The sequence below is a fragment of the Macaca fascicularis genome, chromosome 6 (genome assembly GCF_037993035.2).
Source record: "Macaca fascicularis isolate 582-1 chromosome 6, T2T-MFA8v1.1".
Lineage (NCBI taxonomy): Eukaryota > Metazoa > Chordata > Mammalia > Primates > Cercopithecidae > Macaca > Macaca fascicularis.
The window spans coordinates 41,497,410-41,522,283 of NC_088380.1; the positions used below are offsets into that span (position 1 = coordinate 41,497,410).

Here is a 24,874-nt window from a genome sequence, read left to right on the forward strand (position 1 = left end):
ATTTTTACTTACAAGAAATTCTGGTAATATCTTGTCTTACAAATACAATTTGTTAAGTTTGGAGGGCACTATAGGACCCATAGTCCATTCTAAACTAAATTTTATATATATAATTTATACATAAAATGAATCTATTTCATTGTCATTTTTACATGTCTATATCACCAGAACTGTGTTCCTTCTGTAATTTGCTAAAATTATGAATAAATAAATAAATGAATAAAGAGTCGAATATCTTGAAGTGTAATGCAATGGATAAGAAAAGTAAACAAAAATAAGACAAATTGATTTCAGCTCCCAACTGTGGCATTTATTTACTGTAAGATCACTGGAAGTCACTCAGTTTCTTAGACTTCAGTTAGTGCCTGCCTCATGGTAGGTATTTGATAAATGTTTATTGAATTAAAAATGCATATATGAACTTCAATTTATTCATCTGCAAAATGATGTTTAAATATCAACTGTGATAATCTCTTAAATTTTCTGAAGATAAATGAAATACTTGGGAAAATTATCCATACAGTGCTGTTAGGTCTTATATTTATATAAGCGCATAAATGGTTGACTAAATAAAAGTAGAAGAGCAATATGATAAAGATAGGAGCAACCATAATATGATTCCATGGTTCCATGATTCAGGGCTCATTCTCTTCATTCTTCTCTTGGGGAAGAGCAAATGCTACTTAGAGTGGTGGTTGTAGTAAGCAATAGACAGTATTTTAAAAGACCTTTGTAAATGTTTAAAAGTTTGCGATAGAAATCTGTCTCCTAAATCATTTAAGCACTGTGAGACATATCTAAGAGATTTAAAATGCAAGTAATAGGAGAAAATTAACAAGGGGAGTTGTATCTTTGTATATTAAAAGGGTTCCTTGAGTCCCTGGCAAGATTAACAGGCAAAGGCCAATACTTGGACATACCTTAAGTTCCAAGTGCAAAAAAATAATTGTAACTTTTTAAGCAGGGAAAAGAAAATGAAAAAATTTGCTCTGAATGTGATTTTTCTTATACAGCAATGGAAATTAGAAGACAGTTGAAAAACATCTACTATCTAGAGAAGAAGATTATGATACAGTCAGGATATTCTTTATATTTATTGCTCAGGGAAAAGGCAGGCAATGTTAGATACACAAAGATTTAGAAAATATACCTTGCATGTGTCCTATATGAGGAAAATACAGGAAAAAAAGGCAACTGAATGAGAATAGGGATTTCAAGAAAAGGATTATAAGAGGAAAAAAACAGAGATGGGTAAATGTGTGTGTTTACATAAATGTAACAAAATATACATTTTGTTATATTTTATATATGTATTTGTATATGTGTACAAATATATACATCTATACAAATATGTATATAGAATATAACAAAAATATAAAATACAGATTGTCATATTACATGAAAGGTCGAAGTTCTGTTATTTGGAGTTTATAAGAAGCACACCTACAACAGTATGAAAAAAAAGTTAAGATAAAAAACACAACAATAGCAGTCAAATGCATGCAAAACGGAACCATTAATACACATAGTATTTCTTTAACTTTTGAAGTGAGATATAACCAAAAATGGGAAAATTACTTATATCTGTATTAGAAGTCACACTGGTACAATATATAAACTCTCCTCTCCTTATTGTATGATTGCTAGAATTGGTGTTAAATTTCAAGAAAGAATAAAAGGTTAGAAACCATTTTTGATACCTTTTTGTGAGAGGCTTGAATGGCTTGTTTGAAGGCAGAATTATGGTTGATATTTTCACTTCTCTTGGAGGAATAAAAAATTGGTACCCTGAAAGAGCTCCCCCCCTGACTTGAAAAGGAGCCTTGTTGATTTTCATTGTGTCCAAGAGAAGTTAAATCCTTGTAGAAATCTGTTTTCAAATCATCTTCTGCAGTTTCTACCTGGAGAAAAATCCATGTAAAATAAAAAGTAATTTAGGAAATACTGGAGCTACTTGTGGATATCTAATGACATGATTTATTTATTTATGCACTCAGCCAATATTTATTGAGGACACATTTTGCTAGAGAACAAAGAATAGTGTTAGTTCCTGCACTGAGGAGTTAATAGTTTAGTTAGAGAGAGGGATAATCACAAACACTTAATATGGTAAGTATTGTGTGGCCAATGGAATCCCATAGGAAATAGAAGACCCTGAGGGGCAATATCAGGAAACCCTCCCTCAAGGAAATGCCACCTAAGCTGAGACTTAACAGGGTGATAAGCAGTGAGGGTTATTTTTATTATGCCTGTGATTTTGATGCAGTGTGCAATCTAACTAAGATACCTTTCAGTCCTGACAACTGGGCTTGTTCTTTATAACCAAGTCCCATCTTGTTTTATACTTATTCAAGAGATGAGTCTGACTTTAGGATCACAGTTTCTGAGGTTGGGCTTCCATTGTCTGCTCCCTAAGTCCCCAGTGATGCTCAACTCTTGACTGACCTTCGTGTTAGTCATAACGCTGTTTGACATAACTACCCTAGTCTCTTTCCGGGCACATAAAAAGCATGCATTTCCCTACTCTCTTTGGCCAATGAAATGTAAACATAAATGATATCTGTCACTTTAAGAGTTGATGGGCAATATGTCACGTTCCCTTTTTTTTTTTTTTTTTGCAATTCATCATGGAAGGATGTGTCAAAGCAGAATCCCTTAAGTCCCTTGCTTTCTAAAGGACTATTATGAGTAGAAAGTACGGTATGAGTGAAACTGTTTTAAGACACTGACATCTTAGTATTGATATTGCAGTGTAACCTAACTTACCCTGATTGATAAAATGCTGGGTCTGGTGTCTGTATTCCCTCATCTATCCTGTAGTTTTTCTAAGGTCTTCTAACTCCCTGCCCAGTTGCCTTCTCTTCCCTTCATGAGCCTCTTTAATCTTTGTGTACCAGCGAGCCCGTTATTTCATCTATCTTCATAAGTTACAACACTACAAAAGAAGGGAAGTGAGATGCCTGCTATTTCTCCTCCTCTATTGTTTTCAATAAGGTATAGCTTAGGTTTGCACAGCTGCCTGCTAAGGCATGCCTAAAGAATGAAGTTATACAGAGATCAGTTAAAAGAAAACCAATAGCTCGTGACCTTGATTCTAGTCATTCCCAAATTTTTGTTTGAAGAAATACCACTATGACCTTCTTCAGCCATATCACTATGACTTCAGCCATACCACTATGGCATAGAGTTAAAGATTAGCTCAGGTAGCTTCATAAGGTTGGACAAATCTTAGAGCTACATTGATAAGGAAATGAGTTTAATCTGCTGTAAAAGAATTTTCAGGCTGTATTTCCTCATGTAACTTGTTATCCAGGCTTGTGTTATCAAACTTTGTGGGTTAACCCATTGATCTGTTAGTAAATGTTTAACAGCTAGCTCTCTGGGAAGGGGAAGAAAGCCCTGATTTACTATAACATTTGCTTTTTCCATTGTGTATATATTCCTACCACGGCTGATTTCAAGCTACCTATGTGATGTCCTGAACTCATACTTGGGAAGAGATGCACAGTAGCAAATTACAAAGTATTTTCAAAATACAGATCCAATAGATGTAAATAACCTCTAGAGCATGGATAATGGTAAAATGTAGCAAAATAATTGAAAAGTGATCAGTTTTGAGTAATTATAATCTTTGTTTTTAATATGTTTACCTGTGAGATAATATATTTGATACTTAATAATGACTGTGTTTTGACCAACAAATATACGAAAAAATGCTTATCATCAATAATCATCAGAGAAATGCAAATCAAAGCCACAATGAGATACCATCTCACACCAGTCAGGATGACTAGTATTAAAAAGTCAAAAAAACAACAGATGTTGGCCAGGCTGTGGAGAAAAGGAATGCTAATACACTGTTGGTGGGAATGTAAATTAGTTCAGCCACTGTGAAAAGCAGTTTGGATATTTCCCAAAGAACTTAAAACAGAACCACCGTTTGACCCAGCAATCTCATTCCTGGGTACATATCCAAAAGAAAACAAATTGTTCTACCAAAAAGTCACATGCACTTGCATGTTTATTACAGTACTATTCGCAATAGCAAAGACATAGAATTAACCTAGGTGCCAATCAGCAGTGGATTGGATAAAGATAATGTGGCACATATGTGCCATGGAATACTAGCAGCCATAAAAAAGAACAAAATCATGTCCTTTGCAGCAACATGAATACAGCTGGAGACCATTATCCTAAGCAAATTAACACAGGAACAGAAAAACAAATACTACAGGTTTTCACTTATAAGTGAGAGCTAAACATCGGGTACTCATGGACATAAAGATGGCAACAACAGACACTGGGGTCTACTAGAAGGGGAAGGGAGGGAGAGGGGCAAGAGTTGAAAACCTGTTGGGTCCTCTGCTCAGTACCTGGGTAAAGGTATCATTTGTACCCCCAACCTCAGCATCACACAATAAACCCAGGTGACAAACTTGCACATGTATTCCCTGAATCTAAAATGAAAGTTGAAAAAGAAAAAAAAAGTCTATGTTTCACAATTGGATTCCAAAATTCCTGAAAATTTAACAGTTGACTCATGAACTCAAAGAGCTGGCTCCAGCACATCCTTGTCTACCTTCATGGGGGATACATTTTAACTGATAGTTTATGAAGGTGCTCAGACTTTTAACCTACTGCGAGGAGTTTTAATGTCTTTCTTGATATACTATAAATGTCTCATCTAACATAGGCCAACCTCGACTATAAGAGCCAGAAGCCAGGAGTTCTTATTTTTCTTTGCCATTTATTTGCTGTATAACTCTGAGAAAGTTGTTTAACTTCAATAAGACTAAATTTTCTTTTTTTTTTCTTTTTCTTTTCTTTTCTTTTCTTTTTTTTTTTTTTTTGAGACAGAGTCTCATTCTTTCACCCAGGCTGTAGTGCAGTGGCACAATCTCGGCTCACTGCAGCCTCCACCTCCCCGGTTCAAGCAATTCTCATGCCTCAGCCTCCTGAGTAGCTGGGACTACAGGTATGCACCACCACTCCCAGCTAAGTTTTGTATTTTTAGTAGAGATGGGGTTTCACCATGTTGCCCAGAGTGGTCTTGAACTCCTGACTTCAAGTGATCCGCCCCACCTTGGCCTCCCAAAGTGCTGGGATTACAGGTGTGAGCCACCACACCCGGCCGAGCCTAAATTTTCTGTTAGTAATGTGGATGTAAACAATTTGCTACCTTTCTGGGGAGGTTGTTATAGGAATCAAATAAAGCAATATACGAAAGTACTTTGAAGACTCTGAAGTATCATATAAGTATGATAAGTATGAAGTGTTATTTAAGCCTCAGTTTGCTCCAATCTCATATACTTCCTTTAATTTGTTACTTGTAAAACTACATGAAATAGATGCTTGCTGAAAATGTAGGCAATATGCCTGTGTGAAATGATTGTATTTTGAAAGTAAACTTGTGGATTGGTTGTTTTGGAACTAGAAAGCAACTTCCATCAGAACAATATTACATATAAATGTTTAGGTTTTAGCTCTGTCTACAAAGCCTGTTCAATACAATACATCTCAAGAGCAGTATTATCAGTCTTCCCAGAGGTATTCAAATTTGACAGTTAGTTCCCAAAGACATTCCCCACCTATTAGTATATATTAGATGGTTTTAAATTGAGTGAATCGAATTGGAAAATGCCTGTATTTATATGTATATAAAGGTCTTTTTAAAGGAAGGATTAAATGACTTTTTGCTGAACTTATATTACCCATAAAGTGGTTCTCAGAAATAATTACAACTTTTGAAATTCTCTCTAGCTTGTCAAATTTCTATGCATGAATGTCACCATAAAACTGTGTATTTTCTGTTCTTATCACAATTTAAAAGAAGCAGATTACTCACTTTAGTGCAACGAATATGGAGCACTTATGTGTAAAGTGTGGGTTAGATTCTGAGAGTAGGTAGTATGCTGTTCATTAAAATTTACTAAAACAAACAAATAAACCAAACCAACTAATAAAATAGGAATAAAAGTAAGCAGAACTGTCTCATTAGACTGACTCATCATGATTTTTCTTATGAGCCTGGCACTTTTAAAAAAAAGTCTATATTTTGTAGTTATCTAAGAGAACTAAGTAGGTTAGGAGAAAATCTGAAGAAATCAAACTGTTTATCTGTGTGGAGCTATTTTAGAGTTGAATATTCACTGTAGAAAGCATGGACTCGAAGCAGGAAAACCTGGCCTTGAATCTCAAATTCACTTCTTGCTAGCTGTTTGACTTCTGGAAAATTAGTTACTTTAGATTTTTCATCTGTAAATTCGTAACACTGGCCTCACTGGGTGTGCATGGATAAAATACAAACACATAACAGGTGATTAAAATTGTTCACTACCTTTTCATTCTGTCCCTTCATTCATCACTAATTTCGCATGAGAAATTTAGCTTGTAATCACTGACGGTGTTGAAGTTGCCACCATGCTAGACTGTCATACCTCAAAGCCAACATTTTCCAGATTGGCCGGAACACGGTATGGATTACTTGTCCTACTGCTTTTGACAGTTTTACATATTCCTCCAGTGAAAGAGTTATCAAGGACTTCTCCTCTGGGCTCTCCTGCCAGAAAATGAAACCTAGAAACAAAGTAATTTTCAGGAATTCAATAGATGTAGAGCAATCTTTAAAATTTATCTTAGTTACATGAAAGGAATTCCTCTTCTAAACATTTTTGACTGAAGACAAATGATTTGCAGGAACTCCACACACCCCCGCTTTTTTTTCCGTAGTCTGTGGTGAGGCACGCAAGGAAGCTGGAAAGCCCAAGCTCAGCTTTTCTGGCTCTATTAGGTTCTCCTATTCAACTTACTTAATTGTTCTTGGCTTTCAACATACAATAACATCTCGATTTATACTTTTTTATGACTTACAATGCCAGCACAAAGTTTGGAAGCAGATTATGAAATAAGTTATTATATAATAAATGCCATTCCGGGTCCACTTCTTTCTGAGTGGAATTCTAATAGAGAGCTCATAATAAACTAGTAACAGCAATATTTTAATGGAATTGTACTAATATTATAGTTTTACTAAAAACTGACTATAATATTTAAAATATTTTTTATTTAACAAATGCTTACATACTATTTACTATAAGCCAAGCAATAGTAAGTGCTTTAAAGTATTAACTTAGTTAAGTGCTTTACTAAGTAACTTATATTTACTATAACTATGTGATGTAGATATAATTATTATACCTGTTTTACAAATGAGGACATTGAGGCACATAGAGATTAATTAGCTTAGCATAAATCAAGTATTTAAGAGATTATTTTGTTATAGATTAAAAAAACTTCTCCAAGATGCTAAAACTTTTCCAAATTCTAAGGGATATGTATTCTGTGAAAAAAGTAGTTTTTTTGTCAAACAGTTTGGTAATGCTATATTACATAGATTATAAAAATTGTTCTGGGGGATGGAGCAATATGGCCAAATAGAAACAGCTCCAGTCTCCAGCTCCCAGCGCGAGCGACACAGAAGACAGGTGATTTCTGCATTTTCAACTGAGGTACTGGGTTCATCTCACTGGGGAGTGCCACACAATCGGTGCTGGTCAGCTGCTGCAGCCCAACCACGGAGAGCTGAAGCAGGGTGAGGCATTGCCTCACCTGGGAAGCACAAGGGGGAAGGGAATCCCTTTTCCTAGCCAGGGGAACTGAGACACACAACACCTGGAAAATTGGGTAACTCTCACCCCAATACTGCGCTTTACCAAGGGTCTTAGCAAATGGGCACACCAGGAGATTATATCCCACACCTGGCTGGGAGGGTCCCACACCCACGGAGCCTCCCTCATTGCTAGCACAGCAGTCTGCGATCTAACAGCAAGGCAGCAGTGAGGCTGGGGGAGGGGCGCCCACCATTGCTGAGGCTTAAGTAGGTAAACAAAGCTGCTGGGAAGCTCGAACTGGGTGGAGCTCACAGCAGCTCAAGGAGGCCTGCCAGTCTCTGTAGACTCCACCTCTGGGGACAGGGCACAGCTAAACAACAACAACAACAACAACAACAAAAAGCAGCAGAAACCTCTGTGGATGCAAAGGACTCTGTCTGACAGCTTTGAAGAGAACAGTGGATCTCCCAACACGGAGGCTGAGATCTGAGAACAGACAGACTGCCTGCTCAAGTGGGTCCCTGACCCCTGAGTAGCCTAACTTGGAGACATCCCCCACTAGGGGCAGACCGCACCCCACACCTCACACAGTGGAGTACACCCCTGAGAGGAAGCTTCCAAAGCAAGAATCAGACAGGTACACTCGCTGTTCAGCAATATTCTAGCTTCTGCAGCCTCTGCTGCTGATACACAGGCAAACAGGGTCTGGAGTGGACCTCAAGCAATCTCCAACACACCTACAGCTGAGGGTCCTGACTGTTAGAAGGAAAACTAACAAACAGAAAGGACACCCACACCAAAACTCCATCAATACGTCACCCTCATCAAAGACCAGAGGCAGATAAAACCACAAAGATGAGGAAAAAGCAGGGCAGAAAAGCTGGAAATTCAAAAAATAAGAGCACATCTCCCCCTGCAAAGGAACGAAGCTCATCGCCAGCAACAGATCAAAGCTGGAGGGAGAATGACTTTGACGAGATGAGAGATGAAGGCTCCAGTCCATCAAACTTCTCAGAGCTAAAGGAGGAATTACGTACCCAGCGCAAAGAAACTACAAATCTTGAAAAAAGAGTGGAAGAATTGATAACTACAATAATTAATGCAGAGAAGGCCATAAACGAACTGACAGAGATGAAAACCATGACACGAGAAATACATGACAAATGCACAAGCTTCAGTAACCGACTCGATCAACTGGAAGAAAGAGTATCAGTGATTGAGGCTCAAATGAATGAAATGAAGCGAGAAGAGAAATCTAAAGGAAAAAGAAGAAAAAGAAATGAACAAAGCCTGCAAGAAGTATGGGATTATGTAAAAAGACCAAATCTACATCTGATTGGGGTGCCTGAAAGTGAGGGGGAAAAGGGAACCAAGTTGGAAAACACTCTTCAGAATATCATCCAGGAGAATTTCCCCAACCTAGTTGGGCAGGCCAACATTCAAACTCAGGAAATACAGAGAATGCCACAAAGATACTCCTCGAGAAGAGCAACTCCAAGACACATAATTGCCAGATCCACCAAAGATGAAATGAAGGAAAAAATCTTAAGGGCAGCCAGAGAGAAAGGTCGGGTTACCCACAAAGGGAAGCCCATCAGACTAACAGCAGATCTCTCGGCAGAAACTCCACAAGCCAGAAGAGAGTGGGGGCCAATATTCAACATTCTTAAAGAAAAGAATTTTAAACCCAGAGTTTCATATCCAGCCAAATTAACTTTCATAAGTAAAAGAGAAATAAAATCCTTTACAGATAAGCAAATGTTTAGAGATTTTTGTCACCACCAGACCTGCCTTACAAGAGACCCTGAAGGAAGCACTAAACATGGAAAGGAACAACTGGCACCAGCCATTGCAAAAACATGCCAAAACGTAAAGACCATTTAGGCTAGGAAGAAACTGCATCAACTAACGAGCAAAATAACCAGTTAATATCATAATGGCAGGATCAAGTTCACACATAACAATATTAACCTTAAATGTAAATGAACTAAATGCTCCAATTAAAAGACACAGACTGGCAAACTGGATAAAGAGTCAAGACCCATCAGTTGGCTGTATTCAGGAGACCCATCTCACATGCAGAGACATACATAGGCTCAAAATAAAGGGATGGAGGAAGATCTACCAAGAAAATGGAGAACAAAAAAAAGCAGGGATTGCAATACTAGTCTCTGATAAAACAGACTTTAAACCATCAAAGATCCAAAGAGACAAAGAAGGCCATTACATAATGGTAAAGAGATCAATTCAACAGGAAGAGCTAACTATCCTAAATATATATGCACCCAATACAGGAGCACCCAGATTCATAAAGCAAGTCCTTAGAGACTTACAAAGAGACTTAGACTCCCATACAATAATAATGGGAGACTTCAATACCCCACTCTCAACATTAGACAGATCAACAAGACAGAAAGTTAGCAAGGATATCCAGGAATTGAACTCATCTCTGCAGCAAGCAGACCTAATAGACATCTACAGAACTCTCCACCCCAAATCAACAGAATATACATTCTTCTCAGCACCACATCACACTTATTCCAAAATTGACCACATAGTTGGAAGTAAAGCACTCCTCAGCAAATGTACAAGAACAGAAATTGTAACAAACTGTCTCTCAGACCACAGTGCAATCAAACTAGAACTCAGGACTAAGAAACTCAATCAAAACCGCAAAACTACATGGAAGCTGAATAACCTGCTCCTGAATGACTACTGGGTACATAACGAAATGAAGGCAGAAATAAAGATGTTCTTTGAAACCAATGAGAACAGAGATACAACATACCAGAATCTCTGGGACACATTTAAAGCAGTGTGTAGAGGGAAATTTATAGCACTAAATGCCCACAAGAGAAAGCCGGAAAGATCTAAAATTGACACCCTAACATCACAATTAAAAGAACTAGCAAAGCAAGAGCAAACACATTCAAAACCTAGCAGAAGGCAAGAAATAACTAAGATCAGAGCAGAACTGAAGGAGATAGAGACACAAAAAACCCTCCAAAAAATCAATGAATCCAGGAGCTGGTTTTTTGAAAAGATCGACAAAATTGATAGACTGCTAGCAAGACCAATAAAGAAGAAAAGAGAGAAGAATCAAATAGACCCAATAAAAAAGGATAAAGGGGATATCACCACCGACCCCACACAAATACAAACTACCATCAGAGAATAGTATAAATGCCTCTATGCAAATAAACTAGAAAATCTAGAAGAAATGGATAATTTTCTGGACACTTACACTCTCCCAAGACTAAACCAGGAAGAAGCTGAATCCCTGAATAGACCAATAGCAGGCTCTGAAATTGAGGCAATAATTAACAGCCTACCAACCAAAAAAAGTCCAGGACCAGATGGATTCACAGCCGAATTCTACCAGAAGTACAAGGAGGAGCTGGTACCATTCCTTCTGAAACTATTCCAATCAATAGAAAAAGAGGGAATCCTCCCTAACTCATTTTATGAGGCCAACATCATCCTGATACCAAAGCCTGGCAGAGACACAACAATAAAAGAGAATTTTAGACCAATATCCCTGATGAACATCGATGCAAAAATCCTCAATAAAATACTGGCAAACCGAATCCAGCAGCACATCAAAAAGCTTATCCACCATGATCAAGTGGGCTTCATCCCTGGGATGCAAGACTGGTTCAACATATGCAAATCAATAAACGTAATCCAGCATATAAACAGAACCAAAGACAAAAACCACGTGATTATCTCAATAGATGTAGAAAAGGTCTTTGACAAAATTCAACAGCCCTTCATGCTAAAAACGCTCAATAAATTCAGTATTGATGGAACGTATCTCAAAATAATAAGAGCTATTTATGACAAACCCACAGCCAATATCATACTGAATGGGCAAAAACTGGAAGCATTTCCTTTGAAGACTGGCACAAGACAGGGATGCCCTCTCTCACCACTCTTATTCAATATAGTGTTGGGAAGTTGTGGCTAGAGCAATCAGGCAAGAGAAAGGAATAAAGGGTATTCAGTTAGGAAAAGAAGAAGTCAAATTGTCCCTGTTTGCAGATGACATGATTGTGTATTTAGAAAACCCCATTATTTCAGCCCAAAATCTCCTTAAGCTGATAAGAAACTTCAGCAAAATCTCAGGATACAATATTAATGTGCAAAAATCACAAGCATTCTTATACATCAGTAACACACAAACAGAGAGCCAAATCATGAATGAACTTCCATTCACAATTGCTTCAAAGAGAACAAAATACCTAGGAATCCAACTTACAAGGGATGTAAGGGACTTCTTCAAGGAGAACTACTAACCACTGCTCAGTGAAATAAAAGAGGACACAACAAATGGAAGAACATACCATGCTCATGGATAGGAAGAATCAATATCGTGAAAATGGCCATACTGCCCAAGGTAATTTATAGATTCAATGCCATCCCCATCAAGCTACCAATGAGTTTCTTCACAGAATTGGAAAAAACTGCTTTAAAGTTCATATGGAACCAAAAAAGAGGCCGCATTGCCAAGACAATCCTAAGTCAAAAGAACAAAGCTGGAGGCATCACGCTACCTGACTTCAAACTATACTACAAGGCTACAGTAACCAAAACAGCATGGTACTGGTACCAAAACAGAGATATAGACCAATGGAACAGAACAGAGTCCTCAGAAATAATACCACACATCTACAGCCATCTGATCTTTGATAAACCAGACAAAAATAAGAAATGGGGAAAGGATTCCCTATTTAATAAATGGTGCTGGGAAAATTGGCTAGCCATAAGTAGAAAGCTGAAACTGGATACTTTCCTTACTCCTTATACAAAAATTAATTCAAGATGGATTAGAGACTTAAATGTTAAACCTAATATCATAAAAACCCTAGAAGAAAACCTAGGTAATACCATTCAGGACATAGGCATGGGCAAGGACTTCATGTCTAAAACACCAAAAGCAATGGCAACAAAAGCCAAAATTGACAAATGGGATCTAATTAAACTAAAGAGCTTCTGCACAGCAAAAGAAACTACCATCAGAGTGAACAGGCAACCTACAGAATGGGAGAAAATTTTTGCAATCTACTCATCTGACAAAGGGCTAATATCCAGAACCTACAAAGAACTCAAACAAATTTACAAGAAAAAAACAAACAACCCCATCAAAAAGTGGGCAAAGCATATGAACAGACATTTCACAAAAGAAGACATTCATACAGCCAACAGACACATGAAAAAATGCTCATCATCACTGGCCATCAGAGAAATGCAAATCAAAACCACAATGAGATAGCATCTCATACCAGTTAGAATGGCAATCATTAAAAAGTCAGGAAACAACAGGTGCTGGAGAGGATGTGGAGAAATAGGAATACTTTTACACTGTTGGTGGGATTGTAAACTAGTTCAACCATTATGGAAAACAGTATGGCGATTCCTCAAGGATCTAGAACTAGAAGTACCATATGACTCAGCCATCCCATTACTGGGTATATACCCAAAGGATTATAAATCATGCTGCTATAAAGACACATGCACAGGTATGTTTATTGTGGCACTATTCACAATAGCAAAGATTTGGAATCAACCCAAATGTCCATCAGTGACAGACTGGATTAAGAAAATGTGGCACATATACACCATGGAATACTATGCAGCCATAAAAAAGGATGAGTTTGTGTCCTTTGTAGGGACATGGATGCAACTGCAAACCATCATTCTCAGCAAACTATCACAAGAACAGAAAACCAAACACCACAGGTTCTCACTCATAGGTGGGAACTGAACAATGAGATCACTTGGACTCGGGAAGGGGAACATCACACACCGGGGCCTATCATGGGGAGGGGGGAGTGGAGAGGGATTGCATTGGGAGTTATACCTGATGTAAATGACGAGTTGATGGGGGCTGACGAGTTGATGGGTGCAGCACACCAACATGGCACATGTATACACATGCAACAAACCTGCATGTATGCACATGCACCCTAGAACTTAAAGTATAATAATAATAAAAAAAATTTTTTTCTACAGGTGATGTCACAGACTTAAAAATATAAATTTTCAATCTCCAAATACATTTGACCATATAACCTTGTCTTTCATAGAATACATAGTATAGTTCTCCAGAATATTACTGGAAAATTCCATGTAGCAGAAGGAATAGCACCAATGACCTTCCTTTCTCATGACCCTTCAGTACAACCATCCTTTCTGATAGTTGTGGGGGCTCAAGTGAACTCTAAACATCCTCAAGAATGTCATCTACCACTTACATGTCTGTTTCCCTTGTACTTCTATAGCGTTAACTCACAAGACAAAATGTACCTGAAAGGCACCACTTTTACCAGAAGCTGAAATATTAAGTTTTGTAACTATCACAAAGATCCGAAAAAAAGACAAATAGACTCATCCATTTGTGAGGGAATCAAGAAGCAGTTCACTATGCGAGGCTTTTTTGATCTGCTATTAGACATTTGGATTTAAAGTAGAAAATTTGATCGATTACTCAGGTACTTCTAACCAATGGACACAATAGTTTATATCAAAGAGGAGCAAGGATAGTTTGAAAAGTGGTAAAGTGATGGTAAAATACTGAAAAGAAAGTAAGGCTAATAGAAATACTTGTAAATTCTCTACCAGTAAAATTGTGCTAATGTAAAAATACACAGACACACACACACACACACACACACACACACACACACACACACACACACACAGCTTTTAAGTTTCTGAAAAGGTTTCTTCATTTGAAAATGGAGCTAATTGCTTTTTTATAGTAGTTGTGGAAATTAATAGTGATTAGCACAGGCCTGGTCTGCCCTATGAGAGGAAACAACACATACCAACTCTCCCAATTTTTCCACCAGGGAAAGTATATTTTAATTTTATTAAAAGGTTGCATACTAAATTCAAAAGTAATTGCTTGCAGAAACAAAATCAACAAACAAAAATCAAATGTATTTCCATACAAATGGCAACGAACAATCCAAAAATAAAATTAAAGAAACAATTCCATTTCTAATAGCCTCTCAAAGAATAAAATCCTTAGGTATTTATTTAACAAAAGAAGTCTAAGACTCATATACTGAAAAGTATAAACAATATTGAAAGATATTAAGTGAAATGTCAATGAATAGAAAGACATTCCATATTAATGGATTGGCAGAATTTGTATTGTTAAGATAGCAGTACTTCCCAAATTTATCTATAGATTCAAGACAATCATTATCAAACTCTCAGCTGCCTTTTTTTTTGTAAACATTCACAAGCCAATTCTAAAATTCAAAAGACCCAGAACAGCCAAGACAATCTTGAGAAAGAAGGACAAAGTTCAAGGAATTACCTTCCTGATACACAATTTAATTCAATATTAGGGTAATCAAGACAGTGTAGTAGTACTGGCGTGAGGATAGACAGACATATAGACCAATGGAACAGAATTGCATCTAGAAATAAACCCATACATTTATGGTCAATTGATTTTCAACAAGGGTGCCAAGACAGTTCAATGAGGGAAAATAGTCCTAAATAAATGATGCTATAACGACCGAATAGTTATATTGCAAATGAATGAAATTGGGCCCCTTTCTCACATAATGCAAAAAAAAATTAATCAAAATAGAACCTAAATTTAAGAGCTAAAACTATAGAACTTTTAGAAGACAATATAGGACTAAGTATCTGTGATGTCTGGTAAGGCAAAACCTTCTTAGTTATGACATTAAAAGCACATTCAATAAAAGAAGAAATAAATATGTTGAACTTCACCAGAATTAAAAACTTTAGCTCTTTAAAGGACACCAACAAAAAAGCAAAAATACAACTCATATAATGGCAGAAAATGTTTCCAAATCACATATCTAATGAGGAACTTACACGCAGAATATACAAAAAATGCTTGGAACTGAATAATAAAAAACAAATTACTCAATTAAACAATGAGCAACTAATTTGAGTATCTAAATATGTATTTCTTTTAAAAATATGAAAATGACTAATAAGCATATGAAAAAACGCTTAATGTTATTACTCATTAGGAAATACAAATCAAAACTGCAATAAGATACCATTTCATAGCCATTAGAATAGCTTTAACCAAAAGATGAACAGAAACAGTTTTGATGAAGGTGTGGACAAGTTGATTTTCAATCATATGTAACTGGGGGAAATGAAAAATGGTGCAGCTATTTTGGAAAATAGTTGGGAGTTCTTAAAAAATTAAACATATAATTACCATAAGACCCTGCAATTCCATTCCTAAATATATATACGAGAGAATTGAAAATATATATCAACGCAAAAACTTGTGCATGAATGTTCAAAGCAGCGTTACTCGTACTAGTCAAAGTAGGATCAAACCAAATGTTCATTAGCTGATGAATGAATCAACACAATGTGACAGAATGATACAATGGGTTGTTATTCTCTCATACAGTGGAATGAAGTATTAACACATGCTTTATATGGGTGATTTTTAAAATTATGTTTTTAAAAATTGTCACATCATTGTACATATTTATGGGGTATGTAGTGATGTTTATATACATACAATGTACAGTAATAAAAGCAGGGTAATTAGCATATTCATGACCTCAAATATATAATTTGTTTGTGTTTGGAACATTCAAAATTCTCTCTTCTAGGTATTTGAAAATATGTACTAAATTATTAACTATAGTCACCCACAATGCTATAGAACACTAGAATTTATTCCTCTTATCTAGCTGTAATTTTGTAACCTGTAACCAACATCTTCCTATCCTTGCCTTCCCCTACTCTTTCCAGTCTCTTGCAACCCTTATTCTACTCTACTTCTATGAGATGAACTTTTTACGTTTCTACGTGTGAGTGAGAACATGTAGTATTTATGTTTTTGTTTCTGGCTTATTTCACTTAATATCTTCCAGGCTCATCCATGTTTCTCCAGCGACAAGGTTTCATTCTATTTTATGGTTGAATAGTATTCCATTTTGTATATGTACCATGTTTTCTTTATCCATTCATCTGTTGATGGACACTTAGACTGATTCCATATCTTGGTTACTGTGAACAGTGCTGCAAATAAACATGGAAGTGCAGATACCTGTTCAGTATACCGATTTCCTTTGCTTTGGATGTATGCCCAGTAGTGGGATTGCTGGATCATATGGCAGTGCTGTTTGTAGTTTTTTGAGGAATCTCCATACTGGTCTCCATAAGAGCTACATTAGTTTACATTCTCACCAACAGTGTATGAGTTTCCTTTTCTCCACATCCTTTCCAGCATTTGTTATTTTTTGTCTTTTTGATACCAGTCATTTCAACTGTGGTGAAATGATATCTCATTGTAGTTTTGATTTTTATTTCCCCGATGATTAGTGATGTTGAACATTTTAAAATATATTTGTTGGACATTTTTATGTCTCCTTTTGGTAAATGTCTTATTAAGTTCACTGGTGAACTTAATCCATTAAATTGGATTATTTATTTTTGCTGTTGAGTTGAGTTCCTTATATATCCTGGATATTAACTGCTTGTCAGATGAATGGTTGGCAAATACTTTTTTCCACTCTGTATGTTGTCTTTTCACTCTGTTATTGTTTCCTCTGCTGTACAAAAAGCTTTTTAGTTTGATATAATCCCATTTGTCTATTTTTGCTTTGTTGCTTCTGCTTTTGAGGTCTTTTTCATAAAACATTTTCTCACATCAGCATTCTAAGGGTTTTTCCCTTATATTTTTCTCTAACAGTTTAATAGCTCTGGAATTTTACATGTAAGTCTTTAATCTATTTGGAGTTGATTTTTGTATAGTGTGAGTGATGGGGGTCTAGTTTCATTCTTCTGCATATGGATATCTAGTTTTTCCAGCACCATTAATTAAGGAGACTCTTGTTTCCCCAGTGCATGGTCTTGGCACCTTTGTCAAAAATCAGTTGGTTGTAAATATATGGCTTTGTTTCTGGGTTCTGTATTCAATTCCATTGGTCTGTGTGTCTGTTTTTATGCCCATAGTATGCTGCTTGGGTTACCATAGCTTTGTAACATGTAACACATGTAACAAGTATATTTTGAAAGGTGGTAGTGTGATCCCTTTGGCTTTTTTTTTTTTTTTTTTAAACAGGGTCTCTGTGTGTTGCCCAGGCTGGAGTGGAGTGGCATGATCTCTGCTCACTGCAACCTCCACCTCCTGGGTTCAAGCGATTCTCTTGCCTCAGCCTCCCAAGTAGCTGGGACTACAGGTACCCACCACCATGCCTGACTAATTTTTGTATTTTTAGTAGAGATGGGGTTTCACTATGTTGGCCAGACTGGTCTTGAACTCCTGAACTTGTGATCCACCCACCTCGGCCTCCCAAAGTGCTGGGATTACAGGCATGAGCCAACACTCCTGGCCTGTTCTTTTTGCTCAAGATTGCTTTGGCTATTAAGGGATTTTTGTGGTTCCATATGAATTTCAGAGCTTTGTTTCTTTTCTGTAAAGCATGCCACTGGTGTTTTAATAGGGATTACCTTGAACTTGTAATTTTCCAAACTCATTCTTTGGACAGTTGAGTCACTTTAACGTATTAATATTCTAGTCTATAAAAACAGGATGCCTTCCCATTTCTTTTGTGTCCTCTTCAAGTTCTTTCATCAGTGTTTTGCAGAGATCTCTCACCTCCTTGGTTAACTTTATTCCTAGATATTTTTTTTTTGTAGCTATTATAGATTGCTTTCTTGATTTCTTTTCCCTCTAGCTCATGGTAATATATAGAAATGCTACAGATTTTTGTATATTGATTTTGTATCCTGCGAACATTACTGAATTCATTTATCATTTCTAGGGCTTTTTTCTTTTTTGGTGGAATCTTTAGGATTCTCTCTACATAAGATGATGTCATCTACAAACAGGGACAATTTGACTTACTCCTTTCCAATTTGGATCTACTTGTTTCTTTTCCTTGCCTAATTGCTCCAGCTCAGACTTACAGGACTATGCTGAATAACAGTGGTAAGAGCAGGTATCCTTGTCTTATTCCAGTCCTTGGAGGAAAAGTTTCCAACTTTTCTCTATCCAGTATGATGCTAGCTGTGGGTTTGCCATATGTGGCCTTTATTGTGTTAAATTTCTTCTATTTCTAATTTTTGAGAGTTTTTATCATGAAAAGATGTTGAATTTTATCAAATACTTTTCCTGCAACTATTGAGGTGATCAGATGTTTTTTTCTCTCTGTTGATGTGATGACATTATTGATTTGAATATTTTGAACCATCCTTGCATCTCCGGATTAAATGCCACTTAATCATAGTGGATATCTGGGATGTACTATGGGGTTCTGTTTGCTACTATTTTATTGACGATTTTTGCATCAGGGATATTGACCTGTAGTAGATTTGTTGTTGTTGTTGCTGCATCTTTATCTGGTTTTGGTATCAGGGTTATACTAGTGTTGTAGAATGAGTTTGGAAAAGTTCCCTTTTGATTTTTGGGTATATCTTGATAATAATTGGTATTAGTTCTTACAAAATTTGGTAGAATTCAGCAGTGAAACCACCCAGTCCTGGGCTTTTTTTTTTGTTGGGAGAATTTTTATTATTGATTTAATCTCATTATTCACAATTGGTCTGTTTTCTATTTCTTCTTTATTCAATCTTAGTAAGTTTTTTTTTGTATCCAGGAATTTATCCATTTCTTTTAGATTTTCAAATTTGTTGGCATATTGCTGTTTATAATAGTCTTTAATGATCCTTTGTATTTCTGTAGTACCAATTGTGAGTATATGGATGAATCTTAAAAACATTATGCTAAGTGCAAAAAGGCAGACACAGGCTGCATTTTGTATAATCCCATTTTTATGAAATGTCTAGAATACACAAATCTACATGAACAGAAAGTGAATTAGTGGTTTCCTAGGGTTAGGAGTCAGGTAGAAGGGGGAAAGAAATGAAGCTTGATATCTAATATGTAGAAACGTTTTATTTTGGGTATGTTGAAAACATTCTAAAGTTGTATCATGGTGATGGTTATACAAGTCTGTGAATATGCTAAAGATGATTGAATTAGATACTTTCAATGGGTGAATTGTATGGCATGCGAATTACATCTCAATAAGGCTGTTTTTTTAAAATGAGTGAATTCTGTGGATTGTCTAAGATGCATATTATATTCAAATAGCTGAAAGCATAACAGTGAGGACTAAAAAACTATTGACCTTATGCTGCTTTACACTATGTACTTATGTTTGTACATAAGCGAAAAAGGGCGTGAGAAAAATGGCTTTCAGGTCACGAGGAATCTACGAAGGTGACCAGCTATTTGTGGAGAATCTGAAGATAGGATTTTATGGAGGTATTTCCAGCAGACCATGCCTGAGAAATCTTTTAGGAGCTAAGCAAGCTATGAATAAATTTTCCGTTATATTCTTTCCTTCCTCCTCTCAAGTTGTTGATATTGACTTAAAATAATTTAGTGTTTCACATACAGTGTTGTTTCTAAAGTGCTTTGATCTAAACTGATTTATGTGTCATACTTTGTAACTTTTTGAATATAACTAGAAATATATAAATCAAAAATATATATTTGTGTGTATGCATGAATTTTCACATATGTATGTGTGTGATCCCTACTCACAGGTCTCAGTATTTTGCCACATAGATGAATGTGTCCTTTCAACTGTGTGTGTATCAATACACGCACTAAGCCTGAGTGAAAACAAATAGCGTGCTATTATTGCCTGATTCTTGCTTCATATTTAGGACCTAGTGACTGATGTTGGCAATGTAGAAATTTTTCTATCTCTTGTTAAAATTTTTCATGGAGAAGTATCATTTAAAAAGAAGGACAGTCACTCAGGGAGCTACTTTTTTTGTGGTTAGAAATATGTTGGGGAGCAGGATATAGAGGAGAGGCAGAGATTCTAAGGCCAGCAGATTAGAACAAGATTACAGTAAGCAATTCTCAAAACTCTCAGTCCCTGGGGAGGCAAGGAGAGGACTGGTTGTCCTGAGCCAGCAGGCTTTGCTCATTTCTGAGAATCACTGGGACAACAGCTCTGGTTGGCAGAGGGCCACATGGTCCTTCAGCCAAAGTACACATAGCATGTGGTCCTCCCCATCTGTAACTCTAGAGTTTAGATCAACTGAACAAAAGGGTGATTTTGTAATGTCACCCTTCATCAGTCAGAACATTAGAAGATGTGATTATCAGTGGGAGTTTTTGGCTGACGTTTTATTGTAGGCAAACCAAGAGAAGTAAACCATTTCTGCACATGGATAAGAACATGTTGTTGAAGCACTTTCATCGAAATCAGCACTAATTAGAAATTCTTAGAACAGAACCTCACATCAGTTTATAGTCATCCACCATATAGATGAGGAAACCGAGGCCCAGAGTTGTTAAATAACTCAGCTGTGGTGTAGTGACATAATGTAGAACTGGTTCTAGTTCTACATTAGAACCAGCTGAATTATTTAGAACCCAGCTCCTCTTACTTTCAGACTAGTGGTTTTTCCATTTTACTGGTGTCCTTGGGTTTGGTTCAATATTTTCTGGGTTTTATTCTAAATCAAATGAGGTTGTATTTGCAATTGTGGCTGTTTGTCTTTGGTGCCTCGAGGTTTCATATTATGCAACTCTGGCAGCATTAAGTGAAGATTCTAATTTTTAAAAGTCCAGCATGAGGCAATAGAAATTGATAGCAAACTTCGGCCTTCTGGCCAAACATTTAAGAGGGGTTTCTTTATTATGTAAAGGGAAGAGGATAGATTATCTTTACTGATTTTTCTTATGCTTCAAATTTAGGCTCAGTTTTTCTGTTTTGATAGCCTTCTCTTATATTTCCTAACATCTTTCAAGACACTGGTTCAGTCTAATGAATTTACAACCCCTTGTAAAACCCCCACTGTGTTCATAATTGGGCATTCCTGTAGTAGGAACAATAGGAGAAAGAGCTATGTGATCTCCTGAGGTTTCTTCCAAAATGTCTCATTTGTAAGGTGGATGTAGTCCTGAGTCAGCATGAAATGGTGAGAAAAGCCTGGGTTTTGAAGTCTGGTTTTGAAACCTGGTTCCACCATTTGCTCATTGGTAGACTTGGTCAGGTTATTTAAGCTTTCTGGGACTCATTTCTCAGTTTGTAAGCTGAGACTGGATAGTAATATAGGTCTGGCCTCTGCCATTGGGCTCTACTGACCTACCCACACATCACACAGCCTATGGGAGAGAATACCTAGCTATATTCACTTCACCTCCTACCCTCTTACGTTTCCACACCCTTGTTGCTTAGCCCTCTCTTTTTTCTATGTTTGCTTAACTTCTTTCCTTTTGGCTTTACCATTCATTATTGGACTCTGGGTTTGCTTCTCATGCTGGAAGACTGGTTTTGTTTCTCTAGTGTTTGGCTTTCAAGCCACCCATAGGCATACTTTTATCACACCTTCTTCCTACATTTGCTCCTGACATTTCTGAGTGGTTACTCACCCATTCAAGGCCTAGCTCCAGGACCCCACCCTGGTACCTCCTGGCTTGGGCTTTCTACCAGTCTGCTCTAATCCATTCCAAAGCTTTCTGAGAGATATACGAGAAATAAAACAAGCCATGTTTATGAAGGGCTCATAGCATTGCCTGGCACAAACTATATGTGAAAATGCTAACTTTTACTTCTCAGGAGTGAGGATCATGTCCTCTAAGTATCAGAGATATGGCTGGTAGGAGTAGTAAGAAGTTAATGAGGAAGATGGACAATGATGTATCTTATTGCTCCTTCTGACTCATTTATTCTGATACCTGTTCTCCCCAAGATGATAAAAAGACATTACATACCCATTGCCCATCAACTGTACACTAGGGATGGGATTATACTTCCGTGCACATACTGCCTTTGTCCTCCCACAGTCCCTTTCATCTGAATTGTCTCCACAGTCATTTTCTCCATTGCATTCTAACTTTCTGGCAATGCAGCGGCCTAGTCAAGAAAAGCAAACATCATCATTGCAACAAATTATCATTTTAGAAAATATTTATTAATTTGAAACACAAATGCTTTAAGTTTCAAGGTGAAGTTGAAGGCAAGTCTTCACTATTTTTGATAGAGTTTTAGGAGCACATAAAAATGGAGTGATAAACTGATAAATTTCCACTTGTAAGATTAAAAGGGTTGCCACAGAATTATTTAGTTGCTATGGGCCGATTGTCTTTAAAAAGAGAAGTACACTTAGAATATCATTGCCATTACAGTGAGATGCTATAGAGATCATGTTCCATAGGAGAAAATTAACAGGAGGTTCAAAATTTTGTTTTGATCCAGGATGGGAGACTCAAGGTCATTGTTTTGATTTAAAAACCTGTAATTTTATAGACACACACACAGATGCACAGTCACGCACAATAACATGGTTGGATCTCTCAAATTTTATGTTGGGTGAAAAAAGCCAGACACGTGAGTCATGTCATGTGATTCCTTTATATAATGTCCACAAAGAAGGAGGGGGAACTAACTAGAAAGGAGGAGGGAACTTTTTAGGCTTATGGGAATTTTCTATATCTTGATATAGAAATCTGTATTTTCTATATCTTGACATAGGGTTGTTTACATGATTGTATAATTTTTCAAAGCAAAATCGCATACTTAGAATCATATTTTACTATGTATAATTAGTACAGATTTTATTAAATATATCTACTATGTATTCTACTATATATAATTACTATACATAATTGTTTTACTGCGTATAATTTGCTGTATCTATTTTTTGGACAAGTTAAGTGTCTAAATACTACAGTAGCAAGTTGAGTGAGCAAATTTAGAAAATGGTACAAATTAAATGTACCCAAATAATTACCTTCCGTTTTTGACTTACTGAATTTCATAAGGATCCTTGGAATCAGTGTATAACTATATATTAAAGAAATTGAAATACTTATGTGCAATGACAGATATCTCCTCTCCTGCCTTTTACCTTCTTGCCTGTAGTCAATGATGTTGGCATCTGTACCCATATGTACAGGTCCAACTGACAATGATTAAAGGTTTTACTTGAGATTATCTGGTGGATTATTTTAAGATGTGATTAGCATCTCACTACAATTGTGCATGACTATTTTGACTAAAATGCTCGGCAAAATTGGGCATTCTGTTGAATTAATTCTTTTTAAATTAATAGCGGGTTCCCAAGAAAGTACTTGGTTTCAACTTTTTGGTTAGTAATCTTCACTTAGAAGGTAGAGTGTAATTAAAATAATTACATCTTCCATTTTGCATTATGTCAGGACTATTATTATAAAGAATTATAGCTACGAGAACCATAATCACACAGGACTGAAAATACAGATTGAATTGAATGTCTGTTCATCCCATGACTTAACCTGAAAGATGCTCTATTTTTAAACAGTGCATTTCTAGCTTTTTTTTTGTTTTGTGTTGTTTTCAGAGCAGAAGAGAATGGGCATTTTAGGTTGAAATAGAGAGGCTATTTGTTAAAATATGAATCTATACATATTACATTTTTAAAAAAGTTTTGCAGCACACCAACATGGCACATGTATACATATGTAACAAACCTGCACGTTGTGCACATGTACCCTAGAACTTAAAGTATAATAATAATAATAAAAAAAAGACAAAAAAAAAAAGTTTTGAACCTAGCACTTAAAATTTAAGCAAAGGTTTATTTTTGATATGGTTACACTAAAATCACATTTTATTAGACAGAAAGAGGGATACACATGTATAATATAGTTCTCATTAGCTTAGTTTTGTGAGTAGAGTACCAGATTTGTGAGAATAAAGAAATTCTATTCATTTAGTACTTATAGTGATATCTTAGAGAGTCCATTAGCAAGGGCAGGGATGAAGGGAAGAGGATACCTCTTGAGTGATGTTTAGGAATAGGCCTGACGTGTCATGGTTGAGAATGGTTTCAGGCCATAAAAACTCTATGGAAGAGAAAGCATAAGGGGAGAGATATTGTAAGCCATAAATATACTCTATACCAAAGAAGGAATGAGAAATTAAAGGATAGTTTGAATATTGCAGGATTTGCAGAAGTCAGCATGCTTAGCCAGCACATGCATATATACATTTGTACTTGGAACCATGCAATCACTTAGAAATTGCACGTTTTTCCTATCCATTGGAAGCGATTTGTGTCACTGTAATAGTGTATTATTTTTTAAAACCAGCTGCAAATTCTCTAACCTTTTATGCTTAAAATTAGGGCTCTGAAAGAAGAGTTGGTATATTGCATGGGAATTAACCTAAAGGGTAATTCTTAAAAATCCATGTATATATCAAAATAATCCATTTAGTCTTGGGGACTCTTGG

At 36.4% G+C, this 24,874-nt stretch overlaps 1 protein-coding gene across 2 annotated transcripts in view; it reads right to left on the reverse strand.

Moving 5' to 3' along the window:
• C6 (complement C6) overlaps positions 1-24,874 on the reverse strand; it is a 75,288-nt gene that overhangs the window by 37,322 nt on the left and 13,092 nt on the right. For both annotated transcript variants that reach the window (XM_005556795.5, XM_005556796.5), the window contains exons 5-7: positions 22,375-22,516; positions 6,438-6,576; positions 1,701-1,901 (exon numbers count right to left, since the gene is read on the reverse strand). In XM_005556795.5, coding sequence (XP_005556852.3) covers positions 1,701-1,901; positions 6,438-6,576; positions 22,375-22,516 — 482 coding nt within the window. The remainder of the gene's footprint in view (positions 1-1,700; positions 1,902-6,437; positions 6,577-22,374; positions 22,517-24,874) is intronic.